At 39.0% G+C, this 25209-nt stretch overlaps 1 protein-coding gene across 1 annotated transcript in view; it reads right to left on the bottom strand.

Moving 5' to 3' along the window:
* TOX (thymocyte selection associated high mobility group box) overlaps window positions 1–25209 on the bottom strand; it is a 292415-nt gene that overhangs the window by 116450 nt on the left and 150756 nt on the right. Inside the window, exon 3 of the mRNA XM_069466469.1 lies at window positions 10779–11021. Coding sequence (XP_069322570.1) covers window positions 10779–11021 — 243 coding nt within the window. The remainder of the gene's footprint in view (window positions 1–10778; window positions 11022–25209) is intronic.

Here is a 25209-nt window from a genome sequence, read left to right as displayed (position 1 = left end):
ACTAGTCACATGGACAAATGTTTAATAAACATTAATCCTCCACATTGCTACTTCCCGCTCCCCAAGACTTTGGGGGACTAACCAAAAATATGTTCCTTTAGAAGTCGTGTAACTTTACTGACAGTTTTCCTCCATAAAAAGAGGTCTACTCAGAAAATAAATGTCTTCAGCTAAAAAGGAGGATCCACTATACATTGTAATTACTTGTCAAATGTATCAATTTAATAGTGGGGCAGGTTAGGAATAATTATGAATAGTAGCAAACTGATTAAGTATTAAGACTACAAAGATTAGATGTGTGCTTAAGACTCGAATTCATTTAGCTATATTGGAGTTATTACAGGAGGGTAAATGCCTTTAGAGCCCCTGATACATGACATTATACTTTTTTAAAAAATTGGAATATTTATATCACTTTAGAAGACTAAAAAGCTGCTTAGAAGTGTCAGCACAAAAAGCAACAATGATCCTGTACCTGTCTGGGGAAAATATTAAGGTTCCCAGTGGGAACAAACGGTTCATTCATTCCAACAGACACAGTTGTTGAGCTCCTACTACGGACTGTGCACTACTTAGAGTGTTGTCGCCAGGGACTTCTGCATGAAGGTCTGGCCAGTGAAATCAGTAAGCTCTCAGAGCTTCTAGGTCTCCTTCTCTGTGATGAGTTTATGAGGCAGGGAGAGCCAGAAAGCTTCGTCTCCACAGGAGGGCCGGTCCTGCGTGCGAGTGCTGAGTGAAGGAAGGAAAGAAAAAGCCGTGCTTGACGTATCAAGCACCATCACTATGATTTAGGGTGCAGGGGTGAGGATGGGACATTCACTAGACCTGAAGTGAGGAGGAGAAACAAACCCTGAGCACAGAGCTCAGTTCCAGAAGGGGGCCTGGAGCAGGACCGCACACAGGAGCCCTCTCTAGCCCCCACCCATGCCCAGACAGAGCCTCCATGGACACCACTGCTGTCCTGAACAAGGTGCTGTTTTTATTTACTGTTTATTTCTTCTTTCCAGTCCCACCTTTTTTTACTCCAGGCTCTGTGCTGCTTTTCCCACACTCCCCCCTCAACACTTTAGGAAACATTTCAATAGCAATGTTGAGGTTACAGCTAGTCCCTGAAAGTTCATGGCTAGGACCTGGGAATTCCCACTTACGAGCCTACTTAGAATCTGTTTGTCCAAAGACAGTTATGTGTATATAACTACTATATAGTTTTCTTTCCTCTCTTTTTGCTAAGGGCTACTTAAATAATGGATACCCAGACAGAAAAAAATATATCTTGAAGCGCAACACCATGATGGCCTTCCCAGATGGTTGCCTTTAGGATGTGAAATGAGTTACACAAATATGAGATGGGGAACTACTGGCTGGATACCAACACAGCAGGAGACACACTTTCGGAGCGATCAACAGTCAAAAATTAAATATATCAGCAATCAATGATGCTATTAAGGACCCTACCCTAAAATGCCCATGTAGGGGCAGAGATTAATTTGAAAAATTCAGGAATGAATCTGCAATCTCAGGCTCTGGAGTCTGCCTTCCATTGTGGTTGACATTCCTTGAGATCATAAATGTCAAAAAAAAAAAAAAAAGAAAAGAAAAAAAACTAACTTGATTTAAAAGTTGAAAAATAATGACCTTTGAGGAAAGGCTAAAGGAATTGGGGTTATTTGGGCCAGGTAAAATACAACTACAGGACTGACTTAATAAATGTCAAATACTTAAAATCAACTGTTCTCCAGGCATTCAGATGGCTGAAGCAGACAAAGTAGGCTGCAATTGCAGTAAAAGATTTCGGTTTAACTTTAATAAGGAACTTCCTGGAAGGAATCTAAATCTCTTACTGCAATTTAACTTAATGTTACAAGGTTAATTAAACACAAACAGGCTACCAAAGAAAGTTGTGGAATCTTGGCTCTTAGCTAGAAAACCACATATCTTAAATGGTTTAGGTTTACTTCTGCCTAGACTTAAGAAACAGGATTCAGTACCTCCCAGAGTTTTGCTTACAGCATATTGTATAACTGATTTTATAGCTTTTTGACTTCTGTCGTGCATGGGTGTGGCACAGATTCATATGAACTCTAAGGTTAAAGAAAAAATACAGTAAGTCCTGTATACCAAATGAATCTTGAGTTTGACTACTTGGCATAGTAAAGGAAAAGTGTTATTTTTAAATTGGCTCCTTTCCTGAACATTCTTAAGGAGAACTTTAGTTTGAAATAATATTTTATTATAGCTCGAAAAGATAGCCCCAAATCATTAACATACTGAGTCTGTTGAATTACTTATCAATAGCACATTCAAAATAATCTGTTTTGAGCAAAGAAAAGGCTTAAGTAGAGCTTAACAACTAACCACAAACAACACTTATTTTTGCCTTATTAAGAATTTGTCAAAGAAAACCCTACACATTTATTATATATGCTCAAAAATAAGAAGAAAAATACAGCCCATTTCTTCCTAGTATTAAAGTAGTTTGATACATTGCTCTTCTGTTCTGCAATTTTCAAAAAAAGGATAATTTGTGGACAAAAACAAACCAGGCTGTAATTGCTACACATTTGACGAATTGTGGCATAATGCTAAATAATTGATCTTCATCTTTCTTCTTCTGTCAAAGTGGCAAAAGTATTTTTTTATTGCCGATTTTCCTTTTTTATTTTCAAGAAAGAAACAGACCACTATGACATCCATTCCATTTTAAACTAATGCTTCTATTATTCCATAACTAAATGGGCTGACATCATCAGCTCCTTCACGTCCTGAAAGATGGTTAGCTCTAGTCCACTGTTACATACTTTATGCATTACATGAAATAAAATACCTCAAGATTTTGAAAATATTTATTTTAAAAACAGCAATCAAATTGTCTGTAATCACATTTTCTGCTTGGCTTTGAAAGCTGCATTATTCAATATGCCAGTGGTCCTTTCCATAATGGCAACATATTGGAAATTCATGCTGCTCTAATACATCTGAATTCCTTGATGTGCAGCACTCCCTGTATGCCCAAAGGAACACTCCTGCTTCGGTTTCGTGAGTCCTGTATAGTACCTATGAAAGTGATGGTTGTCAAAACAGTTGTACAGTGGCCTTTGAATGCAAAGTGTGCCATGACTGAATGCTAAAAATGACAATAAATCTGAGTATATACATTATGCCTGCTTTTGTTGCCTGGAAAAAGAAGGCATTTGGGAAATAAACCCCCCAATTTTATTGCTTTTTAACATCTTTTTTTCCATTTTAAACTCCAGAACTGAAAATTTGAAGCATTCAAAGAAATTGAAATAGCCTTTGTTGCTTTTTTCATTGTAAATTTTCTATAATGTGTCATTAGGAACCACACTCTACAAAAAGCCCAGGTTCTAAATGAATCCTTTCTTCAAGGCCATTCTAAAACTTTGCACGGTTTTTTTTGTATGAAAGAGCTTCTGTTGACTGCACAAAGAACAAGCAATCGCCACATATAGGCCAGGCAGAGAGGCTTGGATGACTTTATACAAGGTTGCATTTTCCCGGCCACCAATCCATGATTAAACCCAGCAGTGAATGTACCAGAGTGGGGAGAAACAGAAGAGAGGCTCTGGATTTCAGTTTGTAGGAGTCAAAGGGTTTTCCTTCAGCCATGAATACTTAACATGGGCATTTTCTTATTCTACCTTCCTCCCAAAATAGTTTTGTAGTTTCTTTTTAACAATGTGCAAACGCCATCCATCCACACAATCCACACAGAGCAGCATCATGTTCTTTTTAATGGCAGGATAACATTTTCCAATCTAAAGAAATTATCCGTTTAATATGTTGAAATGTCTTAATAACTGGTTAAACTTTGAGGGGGGACAGTTGAAACACTGGGAAAACCAAAGGGCTGGCAAGAAAAATTACTAAGTAACAAATGTGACAAGTCGAGTGAGCCCTGAAGTCTGGATCAGAGTTGTGTGGTTGATACAAAGAAAACCACAGGAAAATGCTCACCCTGGACAGGATCACAGAGATAACTAGGCTTGTGGTTTTCCATCTTCTTGGGGGCAGAATCCTTTGTTCAAGGGAGGTTTTATAAGAAATGTGAATAAATGACACCTAAGAGCAATGCTGCTCTGGCTGATTCATCTCCCACCCCTTTCCCCCAACAAGTGCAGTGTGGACCCACTCAGTGATTTGGCCACGGTTAGCGACCTTATCCGAGGCTTGCATTCCGGTGCTTTTTTAACCAGACTCCACTCTCTGAGAAGCGCCAGCAAATCAATTATGAACTAGCAAAATAACTCGGGGGAACTTTGAGAAAAATGGAACTCTTACATACTGGGTCATGAATGGCTGTTTAACTTGGACCTAGAGAATCAGAACTAATTGACACTTACTCAACAACTATGTACTTATAGAAATTCTATCCTGTTTTATAGTCTGTCCTTGGAAAAGAGGGACTTTAAAAAAAATGGAATCGTTTTCAAAGTGCCAGAAATCTAAGTTGTTGCAGAAGTCCCAACCGAAGATAGAATGGCACGGGCAAGAATATGCAAAAAAAGTGGTGGGAAATTTGGGAGGGAAGAACTTTCACCCTAAGTATGCTGGACCCTATATATGTCTATGGTAAATTTCAGAAGGCAATATAGACGTCCTACCCTGATGACCTTTTTGTCAGAAAGAGGTTCTCATTGAATATATCTAGCACCTATTGTGTGCCAGTCACTACTTTACAGATACTACTTTAATGCTTACAACATTACAGAATTAAATATCTTATTACACCTATTTTATAGATAAAGAGACTGAGGCACAAAAGGGTTACAACATAAGTTGCACAAGGTCACAAGGCTCATAAGTGACAGCACCAAGATTTGAACTGAGGCAGTCTGGCCAAAAGACATCAATTTTAATCACAACGATAAATAAGGACACTTGGCAAAAGGTAAATACTCCTTTGGTTAATAGTAGACTTACTGCAGTCTTTTTTGACAGACGTGAAGAAGATTAAGGATTAAAGTGTAAATAACTCTTTCGGAAAGTCTTCTTTCCCATGCATCGTAACTTCTCCAAAAGTGTCACACAGACTTGCTTTGCCAATTTTATTTAGCAAACACTTATATGATGCTTCCTACATGCCAGACACTGGTCTAAATTCTTTTTGGGGGGGTGGGGGGTGGGGGAGAGAGTCTCACTCTATCACCTGGCCTAGAGTACAGTGGCATCATCATAGCTCACAGCAACCTCAAACTCCTGGGCTCAAGCGATCCTCCTGCCTCAGCCTCCTGAGTAGCTGGGACTACAGGTGCACACCACCATACCCACCTAATTTTTCTACTTTTAATAGATATGGGGTCTCGCTCCTGCTCAGACTGGCCTCAAACTCCTGACCTCAAGTGATCCTCCCACCTCGGCTTCCCAAAGTGCTAGGATTATAGGTGTGAGCCACTGTGCCCAGTCTGTAATTCTTAAATATGCCTTTCACCCATAAAGTAAGGACTAATATAATTCTTGTTTTTCAGACAAGGAAGCTGGAGTACTTACAGGCTGAGCCATTAAGCAAGTCATAACCACTCTGAACCTCCATTTTTCATTTGTAAAACTGGGCTACTAATACCTTACTAAGTTCTGGTTTTTAATTATGGACTAAATTTGTTTATGTCTAATATATTAGACATTTGTAGGAAACACTTATAATTGGTATATCACCTATGTTGCCAGTGGGGATAAATAACAAAGATAGATAAAAGAAAATTTATCTTTAAAATAAAATCTCATTAAAGATTATATATTATATATAATAATTGGTATATAAAACAGTAACAGATATGTAACATCTAACAATATATATATTAAATATCACAGTAACATCTAAAATATATACAGTATCTAAATAAGAACTAAAATATTTTCACCTCTTTGATCCATTCAAATACTAAAATTCCACCAAGTGAAAATACTAATACAAAGATATAATCACAACACTAACAACAAAAGGCTCAGCTTTCATAACACTGAAGAGTGGTGATAGTTGATATTTTTTATATATATATATATATATATGTCCAGGGTGGTTTATACTCAGGATTTTAAAATTCACAGAAAATTGATTATTTAGACTCTACAACTATTAGCTTTGCTTATAGTGTTCTCATATTGTAAGTGACCTGGAAAGAAGACCTTGGAAGGAATTTCTAGGTGGGCAGCATTTACATCCTGATTTCTGTAGCTGTTTTATTCCTGTCTGTATGAGCACTGATGACCTAAACTGTCCCTGTTCATATATATTTCGACAATTGGCAAACCAGTCCATGGTTCAGTTGCTAAATCTTGTGATCATATTAGGCATGAGCAAAGTTGCTAGGAAAGAGTTTTAGTAAGTTTTTATAAGGAAGTGTGATGAGAAAATGTCATATTCAAAGTTTCTTTCAAAGAAAATAATCCCTTAGTGCTTCTTAAATTTCAAATATGGAAACATGAAGGGTTGTTCATCTTTAGACCCGTATGTCTTTGAAGATGATGCAAAAATGGCTGAAGAGCCCACCCCCATGTCCTCACTGTCACCACATTGGTATGTTCCTCAACACCTCTTACCCGAGGCTTTCCCCAGCGCTGGTTTCTTACCGCTGCTGTCCATGCTGCACCCTGCTGCCAGGAGGATTTTCCTACAACGCAGCTTTCATAATATTTTCCCCTTGAGTAAAAACTGCCAACAGTTTCCTATAATCTATCCTATCAAGCCTAGAGTCCTTTAATTGTTTTTTGAAGTCTTTGGTCAAATCTCCTATTTCAAAATGCCCAACCTGATTTTTGAACACTTTCCAACATGCCTTTTCTTTCCTATTTATCCAAATGAAAACCATCCTTCAAGGCCTGTCTGCAATCCTATCTTTTCCACCAAATTTTATACCCGGAGTACTGTAATCTCTTCCAATTATGAATTCCTACTGAGTTCATGGCCAGTACAAACGAGTGTAGCCCTTCTCTTGGTCTCTAATTGTGCTCTCTGTCGGTGTTTCATAACTATTTATGTTTCGCTCTCCAGAAGGACAGTGGCCATGCCTTATCAATCATTTGAACCCTTTCTAACATTTAGACCATGGTAAGCATTCAAAATGTACATACTGAGAAACGGCATTCTAGTCACGCGAGAGCACAAAACAAGAACTGAAGAGGCTCTTTGTTTCTTGAAGGAATTAGTAGACAAAAGATAGCCCCAGATTCTTCCAACTTTATTAGATTTCTATTGCAACTTTACAGTGTATCAAACTCTGGCTCCTGGAATCCAGCCAGAGATTCAAGCCTTGAAACAGGAACAACAAATTTAATCTCCAAGTCTACTTTCTCTAAGACCACACTGGCTTGAAAAAAAAAATGAATTTAATATAGATTTAATGCTAGAATCAATATCATTAACTAGACCTATACTATCCAATATAGGAGCTACTAGGTGCATGTGGTTACTTAAACGTAAAGTAATTAAAATTAAATAAAATAAAAAAATTGGTCCCTGAGTCACACTAGCCACATTTGATAGCCAGGGACTATTGTTACTGGACAGCACAGATTACAGAAGAATTCGTCATCACACAAAGTTCTTACTGGGCAGTGCTGAAGATTGTCCAAAGCTTCACCAACACCAGCATTTGCAGTTGCTTTTTGCTTACAGCATTAAATGCTAAGACCAGCACTATGAGTAGGCAAAGTAGCCCCAGAATGTGCTTTGAGAGGTGTTGGGAAGGTGCAACATCCTATGAAAAACCCGGTAGGTCTGACTCATTTCCATGAACTAGAATGGCACATTATAGCATCATACCTCGAGCTTAGGCCAAATAGGGGGGCTTTGTCTCCCCTCTACTCTACCTTGTAAAGGTTAAAAGTTCCAGGGAAAACATCATGTTGATGCAAAAATGCCTAAGTCCAGTTTTTGACAGCAGGCTGAGTGGGGAGAGCATAAAGACATTTTAAGAGCAGAAGTTCCTGATAGGGAAAGAGGAAGGCCCAGTGGGAGAAGGGCCTGAAAGTGGTTTGTCTCTTGGCTATGACTGAGGCCAGTCCCAAGTGTGCCATTGCCAAGGGCAGCAAAGCTGGAAACATCCCTGAGCCCTAGTTATTGACATTGCACAAGCATCTTTAAAGAGTGAGGTCTCTTAAAGGTATGTTGGAGGGTCCTAGACACGCTAAGGAAAGTCAAATGTGACTAGAAAGAAGGTAAATTTTATAAAGGAAAAAGCACTCTCAGACTTGATCTGTGTAAGTGAATATCTCATCATCCCTCCTGTGGCCCAACTCTCATTCCCACTATAAGGAAGGAACATGGAGGATGAAACTGGTCTTTCATATGTATGCTGAATAAATCCTTCCTCTCCCTCACAGGCAACAGGGGTCCCTAGAAGGCATGACCTGGACGCTTTATTGGGCTCATGACCTGAAGGCTTAGTCACAAGGAGGAAGAGCCATGTGATCTTTCAAGATGACTACGGTGAAGTGCAACATTTTTCAGGTTTACACATTTAGCATATTTGTTAAAAAAAATCCATTTATTCTTTTATGGAGTCAAAGTTAATACTCATAGGCTAAATCTCTCCAGGTGGAATATAATCTAAAAACTGGGTGACACTAGTGAGATTTCTGCCATTGCTAGTGCTGCAAACAAGTTCTCCCCTCTTGGTCACCCAGATGGCTGCCAGATTTTAGGAAAATTCTATATACTATTGTGGCATTAGGTTCTGGGCTTCATTTTCCCAAAGAAACTACATTGGGTTTCTTTTTTTTTTTTTTTTTGTATTGAGACAGGGCCTCGTTCTGCTGCCCAGGCTAGAGTGCAGTGGCATCATCATAGCTCACTGCAACCGCAAACTGCTGGGCTCAAGCGATCCTCCTGCCTCAGTCTCCTGAGTAGCTGGGACTACAGGCGCGCACCACCACAGTAAAGGCGAGGTCTCACGGTGTTGCTCTGGCTGGTCTCGAGCTCCTGGCCTCAGGTGATCCTCCCCCCTCAGCCTCTCAAAGCACTAGGACTACAGGCGTCCCCTGAGCCTAACCTGGGGTTTCTTTTGACTCTCCTTAAACACCCCTTATGTTCATGATTAACAGAAACGCCTCCCTATGAAATCATTCATTAGAGATATAGCCTTAAATGATTTAAGTAAGCGATAACACTAAATGCTTTTTTTTTATCAGAAACAATGTAATATGAGCAAGTTAATCAATTTATTCATTGTGAACATGACAGCACTGTTCAGTGACTTACAAAAATGACAAGAGTTAGTTGGACTGTTAAGTGATGGAACAACGAAAACCGAAAGTCACTGTTAACCCGGGAGGAGAGTTTCATGACATGGGCAAAAGCTCTGCCCTTGGCTGCATATTACTGAAATATTTTTTCACTACTGGGATATAGACAGAGAAATTATTAAGTTTTTAGATGGGCCGGGCGCGGTGGCTCACGCCTGTAATCCTAACACTCTGGGAGGTGGAGGCGGGAGAATCGTTTGACCTCAGGAGTTTGAGACTAGCCTGAGCAAGAGTGAGACCCTGTCTCTACTAAAAATAGAAATAAATTGGCTGAACAACTAAAAATAAATATAGAAAAAATTAGCCGGGCATGGTGGCGCATGCCTGTAGTCCCAGCTACTCGGGAAGCTGAGGCAGGAGGATCACTTGAGCCCAGGAGTGTGAGGTTGCTGTGAGCTAGGCTGATGCCACGGCACTCCAGCCCGGGCAACAGAGTGAGACTCTGTCTCAAAAAAAAAAAAAAAAAAGTTTTTAGATGACATAAAAATCAAAAGGAAAGCTTTTACGATCAGCAGTGTTCCTCAAGTATGGGGTACTTGTTAAAAACACAGACTCCTGCACTCCCCAAGGCAGGGCTTGAGAATTTGATTTTTCGCTAGTTTTCTTGTTCATCCTCATCCCCATTTAATTTGAGAAATTTAGACCATTAGACAATTCAGAGTGATAACAGGCCCTATAGACTAAAATACTTTAATGGAGATAAATTTGGATGACCAGAACTGTATCTCCAAAATAAAAAAGAAAATTATTTTCTTGCTTTCCTATGATATAAATTTGTGGAATGTTAGAGTGGAAAATATGGGGGAAAATCAAGGTTAATGGCAGTTCCGGTTCCGAAGATGTGGGGATCTCACCTGTTGGGAGGAGTCTTACACTAGATAAGAGGTGGCAGCTGCTACGATTCCTTTTTGTCTGAAGCTGGTGAGCCAATTTCACTCTATGGCAGACAGCACATTCAGTGTCAGCCGGTATTTAGTACTCTGGGTTATGAATACGAGTGATCACACAAATCATTAATTGATTTTGCCTTTACTTAAATATAGAATGGAAAGTTGCTTTAGAAATGTATAGGACTGATGGTGAGTTTGGTGGCTGGTACTAACTGATCAACACTAAGGTGCTCACATGGTAGTAATACTCACTGGGTGCCGGTCAGGTGGGGGGGTGAGGAGTGGGGGTAGAGGATGTAGGGGGTACAGGGCTTGGGGGGGTAAACCCATAGCTAACGGAGATGGGGCACACTGTATGGGGGAAGGATATGCTTGTAGCCTTGGCTTGAGCGAGGCAAATGCATTTCATGTAACCAAAATGTTTGTACTCCCATAATATCCTGAATTAAAAAAAAAAAGACAAAAAAAAAAAAAAAGAAATGTATAGAACTTATGGACAACACAGTTTCCACAGCTAAAACCAGTTGCAGAATGCTGTTACCACAACGCAAGGGTCCTCAAATTAAATGAGTCCCTGCCCTCCTGTGTCCCTCACGCCCCACCACAAACAGGAAGGCAGACTCTTACCACAGAAATGGAGTTGGAGAGCAGTGTTCCGTCCTGGGCCAGCATATTGGAGACGGTGATTTCGGGGAGGTCCATGTTTTGTGGATGAAATGGTAGCAGACCATTATGGTTCATCGGGTGACACAGAGAATGGTAACCGGATTCGACTTCATTCAGGTGCACCAGCGAGTGATCAGGGAGGGAAGGAGGAGTGATTGGTGGAATGTTAAAGTCTTCACTTTCCAGGCTTGGACCAGGGTAGGACTGTGCAGAGACAAGAGTGACATTGTGGCAAGTTATCACCCTCTTGTTCTTCATCATCCTATCAAACACACATGACCTTTCAGATATTATCACAGGCAGCATACGGGTTTGGCAAAGACATTCCAAACCCTCAGATTGCCTCAGAGGCAGATCCACTTCTGTTATAAAAACTGCATCCATTAGGCAGTTGTATTTTTCCAAAAAGCTGAACTCAAACAGATTTCAAAGGTCCCATTAAAATTTTCCAGAGTTTTAATCTAGCTGAATACCTTTTTCATGGGAATTGTAGGGAAGGAAGGCAATTTATAAAATTAATGTTTGATCAAACATGTTTCACAGGGCTCCCTACTGCTCAGATCATGGATGTAATAAAAATGAATTCCAGAAGTTCTGGGGCAATTGCTTTTGAGTTTTGAAAAGCTACCCGCTCACAATTGACAAAAGAAAAGTTCTTAGTGAAGAAGTAACATAAGCATGCTGCTTAAGTGTGGTTGTACTGAAAGTCTGATCTATTAAAAAAATGCCGTTAAAAGCTATTTTTATCATGAGTATTTTATCATCAAAATAAAAGTGAAGATTACTTTCATGATTTCTATTAACATTTATTTGATTTTCCCTAAAAGCTGGTAAATAATATTGCAATCATTTAAGTGAAGTTCATTGCATTTTGAAAGGCAAAATACTACTAATATTATTATTACAATACTAATTCTGGAATAAAAATCAATCAGTAAAATAAATAGCATTAACATATCTGGGGCATTTTCTTTTACAAACTAGCTTCAGATAAAATCCGAAGGAAAGCGGGGAAAGAAGGAAGGAAAGATTATACGAGGACACGCCTGTTTAAAATGGAATGTGTTGAAAAATATAAGGAAGAACTGAAAAATGGAACATTGTTACCAATTAATATCAAATACACAGTGATATCCGGCAGTCTTTTAGAGAACAGGTGTCATAATATGAAAAGAAACATTTTGGTCCAGATAATTCTTGCAAGCTTATCTTTCAAATTAAGAGAACCTTCATCATGTTTGGGTGCACGGGCTAACAAGGATTCCCTTGTCTAACAGCCCAGCGCCTGCTCAAGTGTGCAAGATTTGAAATGAGCAGGCAGAGGGTAGGCGCCAAAGAAAGTAGTGTAAGGTATTCATTGGGTGTTCAGCCAATAAGCTTCATGCTCCTGCGTCCAAGTGCCCGGGGTTATTTTTTCCAGATGGCGTCTATTTGTCTAACAGAAAGAAAATCTTCAAGTTCCACTTGCTAAATGTTGTACAAGTTTTCATATATTTGTTTAGGTGCTGTCAGAAGACAAGTTTAAATGAAGAGCTACTTGGAACATCTGGAATTTAGACCTAGTCACAGAGAGGCATGTGTAGGTTAGAGACAGAGGGTATATGAAGGGAAGATTTGACTCATCCCTGCAGATAATTGTCCTTAAATATCTAAAGTTCTGCTAGAAAATAAATTACCACCTCTAAAAGTTCAATCACCTGTTACCAAATTCTCCTGCTAACAGTATATATCTCTGGTCTGAAAAATATATTAGTGTTTGGTGTCAACATTACAAGTTTTATTAAATTCTCATATGTGGGATATATTTTAGACCTTACAGATCTAAGCCATCAGTTCTTTGTACAAGTATTCACAAAAGAAGCAGCATAAAAGATGCCTAACAGGACAGTGAGAGAGGGGAAATGTGTTTATTAATGCCTGTTCCATTCATATAATGCACTGTATCAAGTCCTTTGACCGTGTTGTCTTTGATTAATCTTTACAATAATCCTATGGTAGCTATTATTACTCCCAAGTTTCCTAAAGAGAAATTTGAGGTTCAGAAATCAAATAACTTCTCCAATTTCACTTGGCTTGTAAAAGATCAAGTTGATACATCTGAGGAATGGATATATGAAGGAAGAAGGCATTTTTATTGCTATGATATTTACATAAGTAGTTTAATTGCTATTATTTTATTAGGCTGAATGATACAAAATTGCGAACACCCAACTGTTTTTGATAAACAAAATTTCATAATTTGAGAATTAGTATCAGGTCTTTCTTTTCCTAAATTCCACCCATTGTCCACTCACTGGGACAATTTCCCCTATATAAGCACAAGATTTCATAATTTGTCCCTTTGCCCACATTGCAAATGCTAAATAGTTGATACTTATCTTTTAAGAAGTTAATTGGTGCCTGTATGAAATTTTCTTGAATAAGGCACAATTAATGCCAGTTATAAAGGAGAAAGATATTTTTAATTTTAGAAATGCCATTATACTTCTGAAAATACTAAGGAATAGTCCACTTTTGGTACACTATGACTTTACATCCTAGAGTTTCTTCAGTAGTTAAATCTTAATTTATGGTGTTTTAAAGGAAGGTTTAATTGGTATCATTTTACATTCAGTGATAACAATTGTACTCCAATTTAGCTAAGCTACATGGTTTATTTTCATGTAATTACACATTAACATTATTTAATCCATGCAATTATATACCAAAACCACAGATTCCACAACTTCACTGGTAATGGGTAGTTATGTGGATCAAGAATTTTAACAACATAAGGTTACTTAGTAGTTTCTGTTCTTTACATTAGAAGTTGTAATGTGGTTATTTGCCATAAGCTTATTACAGTGTAATTGATGCCATATAAAAGTATAGCGGTAATTGTACAAATGTCAAAATGTCATTGAACTTACAAAAAGTTCAATGTCAGACTAATTACTAATTATTTTTTATGTGGAAATGAATTAGCTAATTCTTCAACATTGATTTCTATGACCATGACAGCTTTACTTTGATTTTTAAAACCTTAATGGGAATACGTGTAAGTTTTATAGTACAGACAATTTTCATTTTTGGGGGGATGTAATACGAGAGGATATGTGAGTCAGTATTTTCCCTTATTCCCCATGAAGCCGCCTAGTTGGAATTAGTGTTCAACGTTTGTTGAATGAATAAACAAATGGATCACTGAATGAATGCCTGCATGCAGGAATAAATGGATAAATGAATGCTAAAGGCATGAAGTTTGTGAATATACCACTGTTATTCAGGCGTTTGAGTAAAAATCTTGTATTCCCAAGACTTTGCACTGGCCAGCTGACAACACGGTATGTAACATTAATCTCACAGTGTGTTAGGAGGCCAAAAATACCCTGTTAGAGAAGTAAACGCTTGAGCAGCCTGAGGAAGGCTAGGAAGGGTAGGTAGCTCGTGTCCCTCTCTGGCTCCTGCTCTGGACTCCTAAAGTGGCCGGCCCCTCCCATTCTCACTGTGACACAGAAATCCCAGAGGATTCATAGAGGAGAGTTTGTGGGCTCCAGTTCCCGAAGCTGTTAGAGTCTAACACAACTGCAGGCAGGACAACAGGAGCCCTCGGTGACCTCTGGGGCACATCAAGGAAGGTCACAGCAGCAGTTTGGATCCGCACACCTGACCAGCAGGAGGGCCTGATTAGATGAGTGGGCATTGGAGGCTACTTTGATCACAGAAACAGGAACATTGATGAGCCAGGGGCTGAACAGTCAGAGCAACTTACGTGAAGGCCAAGCCTGGGCGCGACAGGGGACCTCCGCCCCTGCCCACTTACTCAGGCTCATTTTTCTGCCTTGGGTTTATTTCCCTCCCTTGAGACTCCATGAGGCCTGGAGTTTGAAGAATCATCCATTCTCCAACCCTCTTGAGAACAAAGATCATTTGATCCTTTCCAAGGGGACCCCTAAGTCCCCATGAGACAACAGGACTACATTTTTTCAGCCTGAGTTAGAGGCCATGTCCTCGGAAGCTGTAGGAGGCCGGGTTCCGGGACAGATGCTAGGGGAGGCTAAGTGTGGACTTTCAGAAGTGGTGTCATTTTCCTCACCACCCTTCACAGTGCATTTCACCCATCCCAGTTCAGAGACGAGAATCGTCACAGCAGCGTGAACCACACGGGCTCCCTCTTCCCCTACAAATGAAGCAAATCAATGCTGACTATCTGCACAAATGGAGAGAAAGCAGTTAGGGACAGTGAGGTGAAATTCAGGCCCATACTTTTAATTTTATTTTGTACCTTCACCATAGTAACTAAGGGTAAACTGGAAACAAATAAGCCTACAAAGTGATTTGGTCTAAACCAAACCAGAACTGGTCTACATGATCCAAATGATTCACAGAACTCAAAATGGTATCATTGTGACTTAACCAGCTTCTCCTTGATCTTCAGCTGCTCGCCGGTTATAGACACAGGAGAAGGCCACCATGCCGGTGCCAGGCCATGTGCTGGGCTCCTGGACTCAGTGGGAGGCACCAGCCATCGCCCTGCGTTTAGGGAGCAGGCTCCAAGTGGCACTGAATGAGAGTGGAGTGTGCTCTCAGCAGGCTTGGCTAACTCTGGAAAATGGGTGAACTTTTCAAGGCCACACGGGGACCGTTGGGAGCATTAAAGTAGTAATTTCAAAATATTATATCACCAACCTCAAGAGAGTATTTTTATAGTTCTAAATAACAGACTCGATGACAACTTCAGGTCATTTTCTTAAAATCTTAAATGTGGTAGTTGCACAGTTAGCTTATACAATGCTACATCTTCCTCTGATGAAAAGGAGATAGATTCTGGACTGGCAGAGAATAAGCATAATGAGTCCTCCAAGGATTGATGAAAAGGACCACAGAACATGTCGAAAAGAACCAAGGCTTTGGAATCCAATAGAGTTTACATCTGGGTTCTCCAAAGCATTTATTCCTTTGGGTTCTGAGGCAAGCTTCTTATTCCTTGTGAGCCTCAGTTTCAAAATCTGCCCAGTGGTGTTCTTATGAGCATTAACAACAAAAACATAGGTAAAAACCTCACAATGTCTGTTTGCCAGATAGAAAGATCTTGATAAACTGAAGTTCTACCTAGCTACAGTTATTGTTAAGTGGATTTAGACATATCATGGATTGAGTCATGCCCAAGAAAACACACAAGTATAGACAGGATGGCAGAGGATTTAGACACGTTCCCCAAAACCTCATCATAAAAGAATTTCAGTGTATTTGCCACTGATTAGACCTCACGGTGGAGAAAAGTACAGCCCCATTCATACTTAATGTATTTTTTTAATTGCTCCCCATAAATAGCTAAGATAAGGCTTCATCTTTATTTTAATGGGATTAAATTGCATTTTTAAATTAAGGAGTAAAAAGATGGTGAGCAACAGAGGAAGGTGCTCAGCGGGGGAAGGTGATGAGGATGACTTAACACGCAGAGGGCAGATGTTGTCACTCTGCTGGCGCTGGCAGGCCTGCAGCACTGGCCCATCAGGTTCTGACAGCCCATTCCCACCCACCAGGAAAAAGGCCAGTGAATGTCACTGTCTGGGTTTGCACAGCCTAGCGGCTGTGTCCCTAGAAAGGGAATCTTCCCTGGGTGATTCTTGGATAGGAGGTTAAACTGCTAATCAGAGGGATCACTTCTGAGACTAGAATCCGGAGACTGGAGTTAGGAGAGTAACAGGATACCCTGGTTCTGCTTTGGTTTGATACACTTAGATGCCTTTCCAGACATGTGACTAAAGCCAAAGTCCTTCGCTGATGTCCAACCTTCCCAGCCTCTTATTTCAGTGCAAAAGAAAAGGAACTTCTCACCTGATTTCTGGAAGATCTCATTCCCCTTGTCTGTTTAATTATATACATTCCTTTTTCATCATATTGCTTTACACATTCCATGATCTGGGTATCCTGTTTACATTATTTTCTCCTTTTGCAGTCCACATTTTCTTTTGCTACATGCTGTTCTTATATGCTTATTCTACATTATTATATCTCAAAGTGGACTGTTAATTATGCTGAGTTTTCTTTTGACGACAGAGAATTTATGTTTTCATACTGTCTAAATAGGGTGTTAATATATGCTAACCAGGAACAAATAATGGGAAATCTCTTCTGGACTTTGCCTTTTCTTCTCTTTTTAAAATCCAGTTTCTCTACCCGAGGCATTGTATTTGTGGGTCTCTGTCCACATATTGCAATCATTACACAGAGCATTCAATCTTTGGTGACAACAAGTCCCATAACTCAAAAGAATCCAAAAGATATCATCTTGTATGTATCTTTAAATTATGTGATGGATTCATGCAATCATGCAGACACTAAAAATATGGCTATGGTTATAACTTTGTAAAATATGTTTCTCATATAGAACTTAATTTGAAAGATAAATAAGTAGCACTGCCATCAAACATATACAGAATGCCTTAATTTTTAATCTGTAACATAATTCCTGAAAGTTAAGGACAGAAAAATACCAATGTTTAAACATGTTTTGTCTTCTGTTATTGAACAGTCTTGTTACGTGGTTCAGATAACTGAATGAAAAGCAAAGTAAACTGAGAAGTTTATTAGAAAAATAATAAACTTCCTCTGTACATTTTCATAAGTTAAGATATTGCATGTAATGGTGATTTTTCCTGAAAGAGTTTAAATAGCATCAACATAATCTCTGATTTCTTTTGAGAAGACCTTCAGAAGTAGGTATTTTTCAGATTCCTTTGTCTCTGCATGAACAAGGGTTGATAGCTCGAGACTATAATGTATTACTGTGGAAAGCTTTGGTCTGTTACATAAATCATCTTAACACTCAGCAAGAATTGTCCAACAGTGCCATTGATGTGCTCAAGCCAATGATCCTGCAAACAATTTTTTTGTCTTTCTTCACATGTTAGACAATAGCAATAAATCATCTTCATTTAAAAACACACAATGTACTAATTTTTCAAGCAACAGTTACCAAAATGAATTTTTTGGTAGAAAGTGTAACATTTATTTCATTTGTGCTCATTAATTTCTGTAACCCGTGTGAAGTAAAAGGCACTGAGTGCCTCATTTGTTATAGCCGCATTTGCTGTGTACCTACTATGTGTAAGACACCTGCAAAGTGGGATTTGAGATATGAAGAACCAGAAGACACAGTTCGTTATGAAGGGAGTGAATTAGAAGAGAGAAATAGAACTTAGGCTCCCAATAAAGAGCAGTATGATTAAAGTGTCAAACTACAGGATATCAGAGTGTAAACAAAAGAGGAATTACTTGAAGCTGGGGTGATCAACGGGCTGCCATAAGCAGATTTACACTGATTTCAGGGCTTGGAGATCAGACACTTCTGCTGAGATAAGTGATCAGGCAAGGACCACAAAACCGACAAATGAGCAAGTCCAGGCAGATTTATGGGCAGCAGCAAGGAGGTTCAACGTCAAGGTCAGGTCTTCAACCTCCAAGATAATTTCAAGGGCAAGATTGGACCCATCAATAAAAACATACTTTGGGGTACTGGGCTCAGTGCAAGCCTCTACTGGGACTGGGGTGCAGTAAAATTTCAGTTATGCAAAACCAGTGTGCAAAGCCTGAATGTGACCAGAAAACAGGGTCAACGTGAGCCTATCCCAGAGCACGTCTGACATTGGCTCTTCCTGGGGCCGGGGCTGGGAGTGCTTTGAGTCTTGATGTCAGGACTTGCAGGCTGAAGCTTTGAGGATTCAGGGGGTTCTGGGGCCAGGGAGCCAACCACTTTAATTGGATCAGGTGAGGGTGGGGAAGGATAGCTTCACACTCTTCCATCTATCATGACTGATGCCAGATTCCCCTCTCCACGTACTTCCAAAAAAAGCCCTTAGCATTTTCATGCAGGGATTTCTCAGGCCAAAATTCATTAATGATAGTGGAGTAGGGCAGAGATTTGTTTCTTCTCAGTATCACTTGGGGGTCTACATAAGTCTCCAGGCAGTATTTTTAGGGGACATTTTAAAATCAGGCGTTGTGTGCAATTGTCATAAATAAGGGTCTCCCCTTTGGCTAAAAAACCCCCAAGCTTCCAGAAAACAAATAATGTACTTCCCCCACAATCCACACATGAACAATTAGAGAGAGCGGACGGAAGTTTAGAAGCTACTTCTGAAAGTTAGTCAGGGCCCAAGCCCGTTTTTCAGGGATAGGTCAGCATTCCATATTCAATTTAATTGAAGTATTTAGTTTCATTGTTTAGTGTATAATTTTACATAAAATGCAGTCTATACTTTTTTTAGTCTTCTACATTTTTTTTCAATTCTCACATTGAGTTCAAACATTCTGAGATCCAGTTCCACAGTTTTTGGCTTTATTTTATAAATAACCCATTTAACCAATTTTTTAAAAATAGAATATATATATTTTTAAAAAAATCACCTTTAATCCAACCACTAGGACAAAATGAAACATTATTAAAATGTGTATCTTTCAAGATTCTTTTTACTGCATATTTACTAGTTTGGTTTGGGCTTCTGGTTTTTGTTTTTAATAACAAAAGTCAGATTGTAGAAGTCTGATTTTGAAGCTAGAAATGCTAAATGCAAATATCATCCCTTCTCTTAGTAGATGCAGTTATTTATTTTCTCTAAGACTCAGTTTCCAAAGCTATAATATACGGCTACAGTATTTAGCTCATTAAGTATATATCAGGATTAAATAAGATAAATGAGATGAAGAAGCAATCAATAAATGTTAGCTACATTGTTATCATACCATTATATAATTTAATCTGATCACTTAAAATGGATTGTGAGTAATTTTCCATGCCAATAAATATTATCTATATTATTGTTTAGAGGGCTGCATATTATCTTCATGTTCTATAATTTATTCTACTAGTTCTCTATTTTGAACATTTAGGATGATTCTGATTTTCTTGTCACCGATCACACTAATATGAGTAACTTCATTCATTTATTTCCTGAGGATAATGTCCTAGAGCTCTATATTTATACTTAAATGGAATCACAGAATGCTTGCTCAAGAAGAAACCTAAGGAATCAGCCCCCCACTTTGCAGATAAGGAAAATGAGGTCCAGAGTGGTTAAATTATTTTCTTGTTATTTATAGAATGAGTTGGGTAGAGGGAAAACCCACGGTATCATTACATAGATTTTTTTTTACATTTAATAATTGAATAAAATGAATTGGATTTTAATATACTATTTTTAAACATGTACAGTCTTTGAGTTTCAATAAATTTTCATTTTTTAAAAAACCTGTGTTAAATTGAGTTTTGCTGATGGTCAGGGTCAGGCTCTATTTGCTTAATCAGATGCAAGCAGCCAGCATGCGGCTGTGCACTCGGTGTCAGCCTATTTTTATAGGTATCTATTTTGTATATCAATTTTAAAATACATGTTGTATGTGTTTCTGGCAATTGTTTTCATTTTTGTCTCTTCAGTAGAAATCAATAAATAGAGGGTGTATAAACTCACATTTTGCATAAAGAAGCCAAATTAGCAAAGGACAGGAGCTAACAGATGGCCTATATTCTTGGTCTGGCTCTTCAATCAAGGGGTCCAGAAGACAGGGAAAGAAGCCCCTGTTTCTACTCATCACACGCTGACAGGCAATTCCTACTCTTTGGATCTTTGTACCAGGAAAGTACCTTTAACTATTGGAGGTCATCTCACTTCCTAAATCTTTGCTACAAAGAAGGCTTCCACTGAAGGTAGGGATGTGGAAGAAAAAATAGTTGAACAAATGGAGAGAATTTTCCCCGTTTAATGAAGATAAGACCCCTCCACATTCAGTTTCCCAGAAGGTGGGATCCTTGGGGAGGAGTGGTGGGCAGGGTGAGACGTCTTCTATGGAAAGACCTCCTGTGCTTTGTTAGCATCCAGGGTGGACAAGAAGAGGCACAGAGTACGGAGTGCAGGGGGTGGGGGGGGGCGGTGGCGGTACAGACATGGAGGAATCGCCACCCTGGATCAACAAATCCAGGGACAGCAAAGAACTACCATATTTGTACAGCTTTTATAGGCGAATAAATATGAAATTACTGCTATTGTAACTAAAAAATGGTCAAATATCCATGGTCTCCTTTGGTCCAACTTAATATCTCTCAGAGTATTCCCACCTGCGTAACACACTGCTGTTATCTCAATACTAAAAGGGAGTAAAGCCAGTATGTCAAAGTTTTAAAATAAAATTAAGCCTCGCTGACCAAGCCTGGACAGAGCTGCTGGCCCCACCCCACCCTGCAATCCTATTGTTCCCCACCTCCATTTCCTCCAAGGCCACTCTGGTTTGTGATTTTAGAAAGTAACAACTCACAGGAGGAGAGCTCTTCTTGAAGGAGAGCCTTCTCCTGAAATGCCAGTAGGTCCAGTTGTGTACAGGAAGCCTTCGTTACTGGGCTCAAATCACAACCATCAGAGTCCTTGTGAGTTCCAGACCATTTGAACAATTTGATGCTGGGTCTCAGAAGTCACTTGTTTGGCTTTGCTACCAACAGGATCAATTACCATAATTTACGAACAGCAAGGCATATGTGGAGAACATTTTCCAAGATAGCCACCAATTAATTTCAAATCATTAAGGGGTTATACTTAAACTTTTCTGTGTCCAAACTGTGAAATAATATAGAGCAGAGAGGACACAGGAGAAAGAAAAAAAAATACGGATACAGATAAAGATTAAACCGAAACCCTCTTTGTGTTTCTGGGAAGTCTAGCTAGGTCTGCTCCCAAACCGAGGAACTGAAACTGCAAAGAGAAACTTGACCCTTTTTAGATGGTGTTTGGGGTGGCAGGTGAGGATACGCAGAAGGGGTGGGTGGAAAATACCTCAGCTTTTCTGAGCCTCAGTGTTCTTATAGTAAAAGTGGGTAAAATTGCTTCTACTTGACATATTGTCATTTTAAAAATTTAGTGTTTGTTTAAAACAGTCTTTGAGCACCTTGGAAATGGAGTTGGCATAAACAGGTGACATTATTCAACATGCTATTATTCTTTTTTTTTTGAGACAGAGTCTCACTCTGTTGCCTGGGCTAGAGTGCCATGGCGTCAGCCTAGCTCACAGCAACCTCAAACTCCTGGGCTCAAGCGATCCTCCTGCCTCAGCCTCCCAAGTAGCTGGGACTACAGGCATGTGGCACTATGCCCGGCTAATTTTTTCTATATATTTTTAGTTGTCCAAGTTAATTGCTTTCTCTTTCTTTAGTAGAGACGGAGTCTCGCTCTTGCTCAGGCTGGTCTCGAACTCCTGAGCTCAAACGATCTACCCACCTCGGCCTCCCAGAGTGCTAGGATTATAGGCGTGAGCCACCACGCCCGGCCCACATGCTGTTATTCTTAATTTGAAATACTATACTTATTTTGAAGGGCATTCTTTAGTGACAGGTTTATTATAAGTGGCAGAAAAAAATACAGCATGTTATAATTGCAAGATTTAACAGGAAGGGTCATTTAGTCTTTCATAATTGTCCACGTGCTGAAGAAAAAAAGTCTTCAAAACACAACTGTGAATAAGCCAAAGGGCTGTTTTCAAAATGTATCAAATGCCAGGGCCTAACTCTTCGGGCTGTCCTTAGGCCTCCTCCCAATGCCTGAATGTGTTGGCGCCACTCAACGCTTGCCCACGGAGTAAACCACGTGCCACATGGAGCTCAGCGTTTTGAGAATCTGCTTTTACCACTAATGCTATTTCAATCAGATATCTTCATAATTTTTATCACTGAAATACATTTCCCTAGTGCTTGAAAAAACATACTATTAGACAATTATAATAAAATTCTCATGCATACCCAGCAACAAACACTCCTTTTCTGAAATAAAATATGAGTCTTATATTCACAAATCACACAGCTTGGAAATGCGTATGATACACAACATTTAACCTGTCAGCAGCCTCATTAGTGTCAATGAGTAGAAACTGGCAATCAGTAGATGGTGTGCTCTACATGTGTTTTATGTTTTAAAATGTTCCTAAAATAGCTCTGCTGGTGAGGTTGATATAAAACACTTTTACTGGACAAATGAATTTCAGTTTAAATTTTATGGTCTATTTACATTTTTTTAGAAATCCATATATTCACATAGATGACCATTTATAGCTAACAGAGTCAATACTCAACTAAAATAATAATAATAATAAATAATAATAAAGGCTGGGTGGGTAAAGAATTACCTAAAGTTCAACCACACCAATGTGGTTGGTCAAAAAAAATATTCAGAAAGACTGATGTGTGTTTGGCTATCACAGGCCCTAAGATATATATTTGTATGGTGCCTGTATTCAGCATCCATATAGCTATTAAGACATTTTTATAAACTACAAGAAATATGTGAGCTATTTCAAGATATAATGCTGAAAAACAGACTTCCATGTAAGAAGCCAATTTAGGAAGAAAACAACATAAACAATAGTAACTTGTGTGCTCAAGTGAAGCATCTTTTTAATTTTGAGTAATGAAGATGTCAAGCCAAATGCTAGAGTAGTTTAACTTAATTAGGTGGCCTATTTTTCCAGGCATCCTTTCATTTCCCATTGAAAACTCAGCTTGTATGCAAGGCAACAAGAGCAATTTTGTCTGTAATGAATACCTCCGGGACTGCACAGAGTAATCATTTGAATGTTACACTGAAGACTGGTTTGAGGAACTAGTCTGGGCTTGTTAAGATGCCAGACTTTGTTGGACTAACTAGATTACTCCAAGTGTGGCAGCTTTATCATTTTATTGGGTCAATGGTCAAAAAGTCAAGTTGATTTTACTTCTGAAATTTCTGCCAAAAGGAACCAATCTAAAAGTAATTGGTCTAATTTATAGTTCAAATTTATGTCACAATCATGGAAATTTTATGGCCCATAATAAAGAGATTCTTTTCCCCCAAAATAATCTTAAAAATATTATACTTTCTAGGCCCTTTTTGTCATACCTCATTTACACTCTAACCTGAAGAATTTTCTTATTAGGGAAACATGTAACTAAAAAAATATGGAGTCATCAATATGTTTGCAAATCTTAAAACATCATTCTAACAGTAGATTGGAGAGAATATAGTACAAAAAGGAACTTGGAGAATCCTACTGGTTCCACTGCCACTGTATTGCTGATGATAAAAAACAACATGGTATCACTGTAAAAATAATTGCCTATTATTGTCTAGTTTATTATCATGTTAACTCTTTGAGTCTTGTACTCGAAATGATTCTCCAAAACGACAGGAGTGCTGGAATATTCTGTTAATATATAATGGCATTGGCACACAGATGACGGGTGCTACTGCAATGGACCAGGCAGGGCTGGATTTGCTAAATGTCTACAATACGGGGCTGAGAATCATTGCAATAGAAGACTCAAAGAATGAATGTGATTAAAAAAAAAACCCTGTAAACAAATTATCTTAATTAATTTCCTCATCTCTGTTATGTCAGACATTATTTTAGGAGATCTGGACAGAAACAAGAGCAAGTTCCACCTTCAAGAGATCACAATCAAGTGGGCAAGACAAGGGCATCCCTGGTGACACACTAGAGGGGCAAACATGTGCCTCAATAGCTGAGACTTACAGACACTGGCAAGGCACAGAGGTGTGCACCATTTAGCGAAAATGAGGAGAGATGGAAAAGTGGAAGTGAGAGAAGGTGAGATGAGTTCATGAGAAACTGTAAGGCCCAGAGCTAAGATAAGAATTGTGTAGTTGGAGAAATGGAGACAGATTCAAAAGTTAGGCAAAAAAGTAAAAGCAACAATATCTGGGATTAACTAAAGGCTGAGTGATGAGGAAGACTTCCCAGGCCCTCGGATGTTCAGGTAGGTGGTACTGACACTTACAACTATAGGCAGCACAGGGAGAAGAGACACGTGGGGGGTGAGGAAGCAGGTTGAAAGTGATGAGTTGTGTTCTGATGAATTGATATGTTGAATCCGCACTGCTGTCAGAGACAGGTGCCCAGTGGAGTTAGACATTAAACCAGCAACTCACATGAGAACTGCCCTGGATACACACATGATCTTCATATTTTATACTCAAAATGTATTGTATGAAATGTATGTCAAAGGCTTAGTTGTAAGATTCCAGGAAAACATAATATTGCTATATTTTACCATTGTTATTTATTTATTTTTTTTTTGAGTCTCACTCTGTTGCCCTGGGTAGAATGCAGTGGCATCATCATAGCTCATTGCAAGCTCCAACTCCTGGGTTCTTATTTTTAACCTTGAGATTTGAGGGACCAGGTAAGAGACAGAATTCCAGTGGAGGTTGGGGGAGCTGGAGCAGGGACAGAGATAAAACTGATCACAATGTAAGAATCATCTAATATATGATTTGAGGTCAGGACATTTTTAATATTTAGGGTGTACTATGATGCTAAAAAATAACAACAAAAATTAGTTCAAGCTCAAAGGGTAATATTCATGGAAAGAAGG

Source organism: Eulemur rufifrons, chromosome 3 (genome assembly GCF_041146395.1).
Source record: "Eulemur rufifrons isolate Redbay chromosome 3, OSU_ERuf_1, whole genome shotgun sequence".
Classification (NCBI taxonomy): Eukaryota; Metazoa; Chordata; class Mammalia; order Primates; family Lemuridae; genus Eulemur; species Eulemur rufifrons.
Note: the sequence above shows the minus strand (reverse complement) of the source record. Positions and strands in the feature narration are given on the sequence as shown.